At 44.1% G+C, this 12,454-nt stretch overlaps 1 protein-coding gene across 1 annotated transcript in view; it reads left to right on the plus strand.

Annotated features, from left to right (window-relative positions):
• The window catches only part of AVL9 (AVL9 cell migration associated), a 67,528-nt gene that overhangs the window by 20,231 nt on the left and 34,843 nt on the right, over positions 1–12,454 (plus strand). Inside the window, exons 2-4 of the mRNA XM_001376402.4 lie at positions 3,162–3,282; positions 5,681–5,766; positions 12,315–12,386. Of these exons, the coding sequence (XP_001376439.1) occupies positions 3,162–3,282; positions 5,681–5,766; positions 12,315–12,386 (279 nt within the window). The remainder of the gene's footprint in view (positions 1–3,161; positions 3,283–5,680; positions 5,767–12,314; positions 12,387–12,454) is intronic.

A 12,454-nucleotide genomic window follows, 5' to 3' on the forward strand; every position in this document is an offset into this window, starting at 1 on the left:
ATTGCTATAGTCAGCATTTTAAAAAATTCTGTTTAAATAGTAATGTTGAGAATGAAAGCCCTGCTTCCTTAGCAGGACAACCTCTCATGTTCTTCCATAACAGACAATGACTCTTGGTTTTGCAAGAATATATTTTATCAGTTTGAAGAAAAATCTTCATTTGTTGTGATCTGCCCTGTCTTGTTTGGGATTTTGGTCATATGGTTGGTTTTCTTTCCTTTTTGATTAAATTTGCTTAGGCATTATTCATTTTATTGATCCTTTTTTTAAATTACCCAGCTCTTTGATTAGTTTAGTTCCCATCTTTTTCATTTCTCCTTTAATTCTACCAGTCTCTCATTTGCTTTGGGTTCTTTAATTTGTTCATTTCCCAACATCCTTAACTGGCAACTCACCTCATTGATTTTCTTTTTTCTACTGTCCTTGTTAATACAAGGGATTAATGATCCAGTGTGCCTTTGGGTGCTGCTTTGCCTTCATTCCATGAGTTTGGGTCTGCTGTATTTCTATAGGGAGATACAGTGAATATGGATGTAGGAGGCTGAAGATCCCTATCTCTTACCTTCCATCCCTCCCCTCCCATGTACTCTTGGATATTCTTGGCTACTCCTTGGCCTCTGGACATTTTCCCTGGCTGTCCCCTGGGCTGAGGCTGGCACACCGTCCCTCCTCTTCAGCTTCCTTTAGGTCTCAGCTCCTACCCCACCTCCTCCTTCAGTGGTGTCTTAACCTAGAAAGAAGGGGTCAGGGTACCACTACATACCAAAAAACATCTGTGGGCTGCACAGTGCCATAATTTTAAAATGTAATGTTACCTTGTTTTATCATCCTTTTATTTATTTTGTTTTGTATTTCCCAGTGATGTTTTTTTTATTTTATTTAATTAGATGATTTAGAATATCCCAGTGACATTTTAATGTGATTCTAGGGAGTGTTGTAGGCCACGTGCATGTTTGACCCCTCTATGGCACAGGAAGTCTTTCCTGAGCCCCTTTACTTCCTATACCTGCCATTTAGACTGACTCTTTCATATATAGTATTGTTTGTGTCGGCTCCCCCAGTAGACTGGCAGCTCTTTGAAGACAACATCTGGATTTGTATTTCCAGGGCTTAGTCACTAGAGACCCAAGCCTGGCACATAGTAGGGGCTTAATCAGTGTTTATTAACTAACATTTTATGCAGCATTCTAGAAATAGAAGGGGCAGAATTCAAGTGAAGAAGCGTTTATTAAGGTTCCTGCCTTATGCCAGGCTTTGTGCCAGGTTCTAGGGATAGAAAGCAGTCCCCACCCTCTAGCAACTTTATATTCTACTGGGAGGAAATGTGTGTCTAGAAAATCAAATACAAACTATATGCAAAGTAATTTCCTGGAGTAGGGCACTGCCATTGATAGAAAGGAGGAAGTGAGGCATTCCAGACAGAGGGCACAGCTTTTGCAGAGGCCCAAAGGGGAGAGATACCATTGGCAGAGGGAGCTTAGTCACCAAAAACTCCCTCTACTAGTGAAATACCAAAACTGTGAAGGCCTCTATCCTCTGCCTCCCACTAGCATTTCTCTGAATTGTTCTCCTAGGATTTGTTTTTTAGTCCTTTTTAGCCTGGAGCGGTCCATCCTTTCTTCATCTGGTAGTTCAAGTCAGGCCCTTTCTGAATTTTCTTTTTAACTTTGTGCCCCAGAAGGTGATCATTTTTAGTGAAAGTTACAATGTGTCCTGCTTCTGTCTGATCATTCTCCTGTTTTTGAAGGAGCTCCTGAAGGCTGGCTGGGGACCCACCTCTGTCGTGCCCATGGCTCCCACATTGAGAGCAGCCACAAAACCTCAGTGGATGAGGGAATGCCCACATTGGAGAATGAAAATACAGAGCCAACCCAGGGTTGATGGAGCACATAGCATGATTGTTTTTGTGACTCTTGTTCCCTCTGTTCCTTTGAACCCAGAAGGTGCTCTGCTTTCTGGCACTCATGGCTACAGGAGCCTGGAGGCAAGCTCAGCCCTGCTCCTAATTCAGTTAAGCTGTGCCAGACAGGCTGATGGTACGCTCCTATCTCTGTGTACCCTGGAAGGGTACTAGCCTCCACCCCATGACCTCAGGCTGAAACAGGCACCTGCACTTCCAACCTCCCACTGCATGTGCCCAGGTACCCTCTGGGGCAAGGACCTGAGCCTGAGCATGGACCTGCCTTGTTCTTCTGCTCTAACATCAAAATTGGTCTGCAGAATTCATCCCCACTGGTCTGACTATCTCTCTCTGCTTCTATGACTGATTGCCCCCTCACTCCTGTTCCTTTGTGCCCAGGCTAGCTAGCATCCCCTTCCCCTGTCTGTTTCTACATCCTGACATCCCAGAGTACTCCTCTTGGAATCACAGTGGCTGACCAACCCTCCAGCCAAGAGAGGGAAATATGTCTGTTCAGGTGGCAGCAGGGTGTACGTCTGTCTCTCCCTTCTCCCATCTCCTCTCCCTGTACCTTTCTCTTGACAATCCCAGGAAACTGATGGTGGTCCCCTCCTCTTTTGTTGTTAATGGCTCCCTGATTGCCACCTCACTAACTTGGAGAACCAGAGGGCCTCAGTGACACAATCTCTCCCCATTAGATGATGAGCTTCTTTGGGGCAAAGATCACTGCTGATGCCTAGAGAGGAGTTAGCATTCAGCCACAAAGGTTTGTGAGTGCACTACCAAAGCAGGAGAGGGGGCTGTGGTGCCCTAACTCCTAGGCACCCCTGGAAACAGATGCTTTGGATGATCTGTCACTCTCCAGTCACATCTGTTGTGTTTTCCTTTGGTTTCTTCTTGCTTCCCTTCCTTTCCTGGTTGTGCTCTTTCCCTTCCACAGAACCTGGCACATTTTGTTATTGTTGTTTAATCAATTAGTCTTCATGACCCCTTTTGGGGCTTTCTTGGCAAAGGTACTGGACCAGCCAGCCATCTCCTTTTCCAGCTCATTTTAAAGATGAAGAAACTGAGGCCAGCAGGATTAAGTGACTTACCCAGGGTCATACAGCTAGTGGAGTGTCTGAGGCCCAAGCTCAAGTCCTCCAGACTGCAGGGCTGGCACTCCATTTGCTAAGCCTCCTAGCACATAGCTAGCACTTAATTAATGCCCTCTCAGTCTGCCCAGATATCCTTTGGCTAACAGGATCTTTTCATCTTTTAGGTTGAATTCTCGTATCCTCCCCTGATTGCAGGAGAAGGACATGACAGCAACACTTTACCTGAAGAGTGGAAGTATTTACCTTTCCTTGCCTTGCCAGATGGAGCCCACAACTATCAGGAAGGTAAGAAAAAGGGACAGCCTGCATTAGAGCAGTAGGAGATTGTCCCAGTGCTGGAGAAGCTGCCCAAGAGGCCCACAAGGCCGAAATGTTTCCTAAGAAGTTCCCTGGCTGTGGGAGGAGGCCTGTGAACTCCTCCAGGATCTGAGCCCAGACTGTGCCAAGTGTTAATCCACCTAACCAGGGAGTAGCAATTCCTTGATTTGTGCTTCTGAGGCCTCGAAGGAACAAAGGCTGCTTTGGAACCACTCCTACGTCCCTGGGCCCTGCGGCTGCTGTGAATGTGGGGGGCGGGGAGGCAGCCACAGGGTGGCTGAGCCATTTCCCTAGTCATTATTTTCTCCAGCCTCCTCTCCTTCCTTTTAAGCTTTTGCTGCACATGGCATCTAGGGAACATGCTGGGCAAAATTTCTATCCCTACCTAAGAAAGATATTTATGTTTTAGCCCCGGTTTTTTGTAATTACTCTTGAACTGTATTATAAAATTTTCAGACAATCCTTACAGCCCCTCCTCCACCCTCTGCTAGTCCTTACCGCAGCCTCCTAAATGTGTTGATTCAGTTCAACAAATATTTCTTTGCTTTCTGCTGTGGGCAAGGAGCTGTGTCAGGTGCTGGGGCACAAAGAACAGATTACACACTTCTCCTGACCCCCTCCTGGCACAGCTGGTTTTCAGCTGGGCTGGGGAGAGTGGAATACATGGTAGGGATGAGATATGGGGCCAAAGGAGCCCCCTCTCCTGACACCAGGCTCCCTTCCCCCGAGGCTTTCTCTCTCATGGGTGTGGGGTGATACCTCTGACTCGATCTAGTTTTCATTTTATGGCCACTTCCATGGGGTGGAGGAAAGGGGGTCAACAGGAGAACTTGGAAGAGTATGTTAGTTAAAGCCATCACTGCAGGCTTCCCATGAGGACTGTGACAGGGCTTGCTGACCAGTTGGGAAAGGCTTGAGACCAGGTACAGTTGGTGTCTGTGGCCCAAGACCCAAGACAGATGCAGAAGGGCATCTCCCCAGCAGCAGGACACATGGCCCTGGTCTTTTGGCCCCAGGGATTAGTGAAGGGCTCTGGAGGGCCTCTGGTGTCCACTCCCCCTGGGGGAGACCAGACCTTTTGGAGTCCTCCCCATCCTGAGAGACATTGGGCTGTTTTGCTTTTTGGGGGGGGAGGGGCGTAAACTAAACCAAAGAGCAGCCATTTTCCTGGACAATTGGTCTGAGGTAAAAACAGCCCCAAAGTTAAGAATTGCCCTCTTTTCAAGAGTAGGTTGTTCCTGAATTGTTGGGCTCATGGACATTTCTGATGTTCACTAGTCACTTTTGCCATTTTCTACTATATAACCCTTTAACGGAGCCAGCAGGGAGAGGAAGGGGAGAAGAGGAGTTGAGGAAGCCAATATCCTGGCTTAAACCCCCCCCCCCATCACCACCACTGTTTCTCCCCCTCCCCCTCCCCTCCCTTTGCTCACAGCTCAAAAGCCATAAGTGGACGCACATGCTGGTTTGCTTTCTTCCCCTCCCCCTCTGCCTCCCACCTCCCACCTTCTCCTGTCAGGGGCCCCAACCTTTTTGTGAGGAAAAGCTATTTTTCCTTTCTTTGAAGCCCGAGGTCACGGTGGGGAGGGCTGTAATCACAGCCTTGTTGAGTGGCTCACGCCAAGGGCTGTCATTGTACTGAGAAATGAGAAAGGCCATGAACGTGATGCTGACAATAATCACAGCGCACCAGCTCCAAGCACTTTCCCAACTTAATGAGCATTTTTCACAGCAGATTCCAGTTTCAAAAGACTGAATTTCAATCTCTTTGCTTTAATTCCAAATAACATTATTAAATATGGAAAATTATTTACAAATTGTGCCAAATCTTTAACCTGTGGTGATCTGGCTCTTCGAAGGCTTTGTGGTGGGGTGTACTTACTTAAACTGAAGTGAGAAATTCAGTTATCATAAAAGCTGCTAGAAATGCAGTTTAATAAGAGTTCCGATGATGTTTGGGGTTTAGGGTCTTAGGCATGATAATGACATAGAACATCATCTCATGCTTTTTAAGACAATTTTTCTATATTTAAGTTTTATTTTTTCTCAATTACAGATGAAGAAAAAAATATTAACATTCTTTTTGGAAAATGCTTAGGTTCCAGTTTAACTCTCCACCACCCCCCAAAAGAAGGCAGCCAATTTGATATAGATTATATATGTAGTCATACAAAACATTTTCATATCAGCCATGCTGCAAAAGAAAATGTAATCTCCAAAAAGAAGAAGAAGGAAGTTTAAAGTGTCTGTTTCATGCGTTCAGACTCCATAAATTCTTTCTTTGGAGGTGGGGGGCATTTTTCATCACAAGTCCTTCCAAATTGAAGACAGTTTATCTAAGTGAATTTATCTGTATATCTCTCAGATACCGTGTTTTTCCACCTGCCTCCCCGAAATGGAAATGGAATGACGGTTTATGGTGTCTCTTGTTACAGACAGATTGAAGCCAAGGTATGTATACTGATTGAGAAAGAAGGCTGCCTGCTCATGCAGGCCATTTGAGTCATGTCTGTAAGTTTCTGAGCTGGACCACTGATGCTATTGATGTCTGTGGAGTATACCAGGGGTCCCAAAAGTCTGAGTGCAGTCCAGGCTTTGGTATCCTAAGACTGCACTGAGACTTTGGAGATACCCCCAATAGCTTCCCATTCTAATTTATAGTGTTTAAAAAGACTTCTTCCTAGCTGTGTGAGCCTGGGTAAGTCACTTAACCCCCATTGCCTAGTCCTTCTTGCTCTTCTGCCTTGGTTCGAAGACAGAAGGTAAGGGGGTGGGGGGGTGGGGTACAAAATACATCCAAAGTGACTTCCTGCTGTGTTGTATGATTTATCATTTTGGGGATTTTTCATTTTTGGGATTCAGTTTGTGACTGAAAAGATGGTGTGGAAGTAATATTTTTTAAAGTTTCAAAATCTTCTCACTCATTTCCTGAAGCCAAGGTTTGACTGTTTATTAGTTTACCTGCCAGCATGATTCCTGAATTGAACACGACCATCATCCATCCTTCACTGTTCCCTCTCTTTCACATCCCACACACCCAATAGGTTCCTAGATTTCCTGCTGATTCTTCCTCCACACCATCCCTCCTATCCATCCCATTTCTCCATTTACAGAACTGCCAGCTCTGTTGGAGCCCTCGTTGCCTATCTCTCTGTTTCTTCCAATTTCCCCACTGGGCCCAGCTACCACATCATCTCCTGGAGGATTAGGTCTGACTGGGCCCCTTTCTTCTTCCTCCCAAACCTACAGTGCTTTGGCATTTAAGTCCTTCCAGAATGGGGCTCCAGCCCACCTTCTGGCCTCACTTCACATTCTAGTTCTGCCTTCTGGGGGTAAATAAAATAAGCCTAAGGGCAGGTTTTCAAACAACTCTCAAGATCCTCTATTGCAGATTCAACATGTCCACTTCCTTCACCTGATTCTGGTCCAGCAGGACCATGAGACATCTGCCATCCTAGTCTGCCTTCTCTAGACACTGTTTAGCCTAATGTCTTTCCTATGTGGTAAGTGTACACCCCTCTCCCTTTTCCTGTCATCTTCTGTCAATTTTGCAATTTTAGATTCAGTCTGACCCGGGCAGAGAACAGTTAGACCATCACCTCCCTAGTTCTAGAAACCATGCCTCGCCTGATGTAGCCCAAGATTGAATTAGCTTTTTTTTTTTTACACTGTCCTTTCATATTGAGCCTGCAATCCACGAAGGCCCCCAGGGCCTTTTGGGGAAACTGCTATCCAGCCACTTCTCCCCTATCTTGTACTTGTGAATTTGATTTTTTTGTGACCCAAATGTGAGACTTACCATTTCTCCCTAGTTAATTTCATGTTATTAGATTGAGCCCAATGTTCCAGTCTGTCAAAATCCATCTTAATTCTGAGTCCGTTATCTAATGTTAGCTCTCCTTCCCAGCTTTGTACCATTTGCTAATTTAATAAACAAGCCATTTATGCCGTCGTCCAAGTCTTTGATAAAAATATTAGACATCACAGGACCCAGCATGGATTCCTGGGGCATTCCACTGTAGATGTCCTTTCATGTTGACATGGAACCATTCTGACTCCTCAGTGAGTCTAGTCTAGCAACCTCCCAAATCTTCTTTTCTCTCCACCTTTTCCATGAGAATAGTGTGAGAGACTGTAAAATGCTTAAGTAAAATCAAGGCAAACTCTCTCTACCCATGTTCCTTTATTCCCCTATTCTGCCAGGCTAGTAACTTTGTCTCAAAAAAGGCAATGCAAGAAGTCTATCATGACCTACACTTGAGGAAGCCAAATTGGTTCCTTGGGATGGCAGCTTCCTTCCCCAGATGTTCTCAAACATTTTAGTATGCTCTGGGAATTGTATGCTGGGAACTGTAGTCAAGATTTATTGGCCTAGACTTTAAATCCTAGGGTTTTCCCTTTTGGGGAAAGTTGGATTTTTGCCCTTTTTCAGTCCTCAGGTACTCCTCCCATTCTGGTCAGTCCTCCAAAGATTACTAACAATATCACTGCCACTTCTCCAAGGAGGTACATCTGGGCACTGTGCCCTCAAGGTATCTTACTTGAGCAGCTGGGATACCTCCTCCCCGTGCTTCCCTTGAGTTTCAACCTCCATTGCTATTTCTGCTTTTAACCTTCCTATCCAAAATTGCTTCTTCTTGAAAGAGACAATGGAGAAAGAGTAAAAAGCCCAGCCTTCAGTCTGTTGTTCATTACTCTGGACCCATCTCTTCTGTCCCTTTGCCTAGTCCCTTAGCTTCACAATTTCCATGTGAGCTCAAGCTCCATCTTCTCCACCTTCTAGTTCAAAGATCAAAACTGGTGATTCACTGAAACCTTTCTCCATCTTTCTTCTCACTGGATCGGTTTCTTTCTATTTTTTAGAATTTCATTCTTAAGAGCTTCCTCTCCTCCTCCAAAGATAGTTCTGCCTAGGGAATTCTAGTTCACCGGATGCCGCATGTTCTTAGTCTACTTCCTTTGAGATCTTCTCTCCTAAAAGTTTGATTTCCACTCCAAAATTCTAGGGTTGGGGGGACAAATCACTTATCCCTCAATTTCCTGCCCTTTCCACCTGAACCACCAGTTCATCCATGTGAGTGAGAATTGAGTACAGAGTAGTGGTTTCTCCCACAGCTTCTTCAAGGCAAGGCCAGAGTCAGTCAGCAGTGGTGCTCCAGCTGATATCTGGGTTAAGTCCCCCATTACTACTCTAGTGCACTTTCATACCAGGCTTTCAGTTTGCTTTTCACCCTCTGCATCCATCTCCTCCTTCTGCCGACAGCCTGTGAGCTACTCTGATGAGTATTGTTTCTGCCATTGTTGCTATTCTTCCACATGTTCCCTCCTGTGCCTCCTCTTTCTCGGCCTTGGATTTCCTCACATGACTATCTTATTAATATATAGTGCAATATGGTGACCTTCCTCTGCCTTTTTACCAATCTTTATCCTTTCTAATGAAGAATACCTGACCAGGGCCATATTCTAGTCACAAATTCTATTGTGCCAACTCTTATGAAGTTAAACTTGCCTCCTTGTGTTAGGATTTCCAGGTCATCCTATTTGTTACCCATATATTGTGCAGTTGCAGATAGACATCTGAGGCTTTGGGTTTTATTGATGTCTCCTTTCTTTGATTCTGTGAATGTGGGGGCATCCCTACTCCCTCCTGCTTATTATCATTCTTACGTCTTAACTCTCTTCTATGGCATCTAGAATGGCAAATGTCCATTAGTAATTCTCTCCCTTCATGTTGAGCTTGCAGTCCACAAAAGCACCTCTATATTTTCAACAAACTGTTATCTGGTCACACCTCTCTCATCTCTAATTACATCATTGTTCTTTGAAACCAGGGGTATGAATTTACATGAAAGGGATAACCCTTTTAATGTTTTGTTTTTCTAAGAGTCATTCCAGTGTTTTAGCCTCTTAGGGCTTTGTAGATCTAACACCCGTCATCCATCTTATTAGCTGGTTCTGTGACAAATGTAGGGTTGATAAGCATACCAGTTCTGCCTTCATCTGAGTCATACTCCGAATGTTCAAGGTCCCAACACCAAGGACAGATCCCTTTGGCTTTCTCTCCAGAGACTTTTCCCACAGTTTCCCATTGGCCCATGAATTGCCACTCTCTAGGTTCAGTCATTCAGCCAGTTCCTGAAAGCAGCTACTTCTGCTGTTCTTGAGCCCATCTCTCTCCATCTCCTCCAGAATGTTAGCTTGAGAATGTGAAATTTCAAAGGCTTTGCCAAAACCCACACTTACTGTGTCTATGAGATAGCCCTGGTCGACTGTTATTCTAAACAGTATGAAACTGTTTGCAAACCTGTGAAAAGAAATGGGTTTAGTCTGATATGATGTATTTTTAAAATTAAACTTTCAGATCCACATTTTCTTTCTCCCACCTCTTCTCCCCTTCTCTTTCTCCCCCTCTGCCTCCAGTTAAGAAAGCCAGAAACATATACAGAAAGTCAAGCAAAATAAATTCCCACATTGGCCATGTTCAGAAAATTATGTCTCAGCCTCTGTTCTGAGAGCATCACCATCACCTTTCTATTATGTTTCCTCTTGAGCTCTCTCGAATTGTCATTGTCCTTAGCTGATCAGAGTTCCCAGGCCTTTCTTTCAAAGCTGTTCATCTTTACAATATTGCTGTTATTATATAAATTGTTCTACTTACTTCACACTACATAAGTTTATATAAGTCTTTCCAGTTTTCTCTGAAACCCTCCCCTTCGTCATTTCTTATAGCACAGTAGTACATATCATAACTTGTTTAACCATTCCCCAGATTGATAGGCAACCCCCAGTTTGCCAACATGGAAAGATCTGCTATAAATATTTGTGTACATGTGGGTTCTTTTCCTCTTTCATTTCTTTGGGGGCATAGACTTAGTGGTAATATTGCTGAATTAAAGAATATGGAGCTTAATAGCTTTGGAGCAGAGTTCCAAATTACTTTCCAGAATAGTAGGACTAGTTCACAGCTCCACCAGCAATGCTGTAGTGTAGCTGTTTTCTGTGGTTTCACCCACATGTCATTTTCCCTTTTTCTCAGCTTTGCCAGTCTAATAAATGTGGGGTGTTGTTTTAGTTTGCATTTCCCTAGTTGCAATTTAGAGCTTTTTTTTATATAGCTATTATTACTTTGGATTTCTACTTCTGAAAACTACCTGTTCATGTCCTTTGACCTGATGTGCTGTACTCTTTTTTTTAAAGCCCTCACCTTCTGTCTTATACTTAATACTATGTGTTGGGTCCCAGGCAGAAGAGTAAGGGGTAGGAGTGGGAGTTAAATGACTTGACCAGAGTCACACAACTAGGAAGCATCTAAAGGCAGATTTGAACCCAGGACCTCCCATCTCTAGACCTGACTCTGAATCCACTGAGCCACCTTACTGTCCCATTTCCTTTTATACTCATAAAGATACTTCTATTACTACTCCTACAACTGCTGATGCCACTGTTAATAGTAATATCTGGCCAGTCTGCTGTTAATGAATGATCTCATTAGCTTGGAGATCAAGTCAAGCCAGCAGACATTCATTAAGCTTTTACTCTGTGCCAGGCACTGTGCTTTGATGCTGGAGAAACAAAGATCAGGGATCCTTCAGGTCAGAAATCCTGATAAAGACGAGGCTCCTCCCCAAATTAATGTGCAAGATCTGGGAGCCCATGACTTACCTGGGCAGGGGCAGGGACTTGGGGTATGATGGAGGGTGTTAACTTGAGGAGCTATTTCCAAAAGAGACAAGCCTGTGGGTTGTAATAATAGGATCTGCCATGGTGACCTCAGGATATTCCAACCCCGTAGGTCATAGTACACACATTTGTGGAGGAGTCCTTCTGACGGTTAATATGTGGACAGCCAGGACAATGGGAGTTTAGGAGGGATTCACCGTGAGAGAATACACATTATCTTAGGTGAAAAGAGGGACATGTGGACCCCTTGGTGCTGGGGATGAAAGGGAGCTGCTTGGCAGTGGGTCCAAACACTTAGCACAATGTCTGGTAAATTGTAGGCACTTAATCAATGTTTATTGATTGATTGACATTGGATTTCATTACCTCAGAGCAGAAAGGAGGCCAATTAGTGCTACCTTTCAGTAGTATAATGGAAATCGGTGCTAGACCTGCATGGAAAGTCCTCAGTTTTTTTGTCACTGCTCTGCCACTTACACTGTGACTGCTTTTAGCCTTGGTTTCTTCCCTGGCCAAGGGAGATACAAATCCTTGTATTACCCATTTAACAGGGTTGTGGAAGATTCAGTGAGATCATGACTGTTGTTCTATAGTTCAGTGTCCTACTCTTTATGACCCCATTTAGAGTTTTCTTGGCAGAGATACTGGAGTGCTTTGCCTTTTGCTTCTCCAGATCATTTGAAAGATGAGGTAACTGAGACAAAAAAGGTAAAGTGGCTTGCTCAGGGTCACACAGCTAATAAGTGTTTGAGGCCAGATTTGAACTCAGGAAGAGGAGTTTTCTTTACTCTAGACCCAGCACTCTATCTACCACACCAACTAACAACCCATGTATTTCTCTATTCGGCTCTTACAAAATGCTTTCTTCAGAACCTTGCGATGTGAGGAGAACAGGTATCTCTATACCCATTTTATTGCTGAGAAAATTGAGGCCATTAAGGTTAATGGCTTGCCCATAGTTACATCATCGTTTGGCTTAGAGCAGTGGTTTGAACCCAGGTCTCTAGATGTACCAGTCCAGCACTCCTTCTGCTATACTTCACTGCTGTTTATAACTATAAAGATTGGTATTAGGGTAAGCCATTAATGGACACCTGGCTGAAGATTATCCCAGCTGCATAAGGAAGTTCTCTCATTTAGCTGGTGAGGAGGAAGGCCAGTTTCTGGTTTGTTCCATAGACATTGTGCTTCTGTAGGAAGCCCATTAAATGCTAGAAGTCTCACAGATCTTGTACTCCATATTCTATTGTATTTTAATATGTTTATTCACCTTCATATTATTTCTAGTAAGAGTCTTCTGCTTTTGTTTCTCTTAATAGGCACTCAAAGTAAGGCAAGCGGATGTAACCAGAGAAACTGTCCAGAAAAGTGTGTGTGTTCTAAGCCAGCTGGTAAGAGAACTTGTAAAAGCATGGAAATCCCTGAAAAAGGGAATCCTTAAGATAAGTCAAGACTTTGG

The sequence above is a fragment of the Monodelphis domestica genome, chromosome 7 (genome assembly GCF_027887165.1).
Source record: "Monodelphis domestica isolate mMonDom1 chromosome 7, mMonDom1.pri, whole genome shotgun sequence".
NCBI lineage: Eukaryota > Metazoa > Chordata > Mammalia > Didelphimorphia > Didelphidae > Monodelphis > Monodelphis domestica.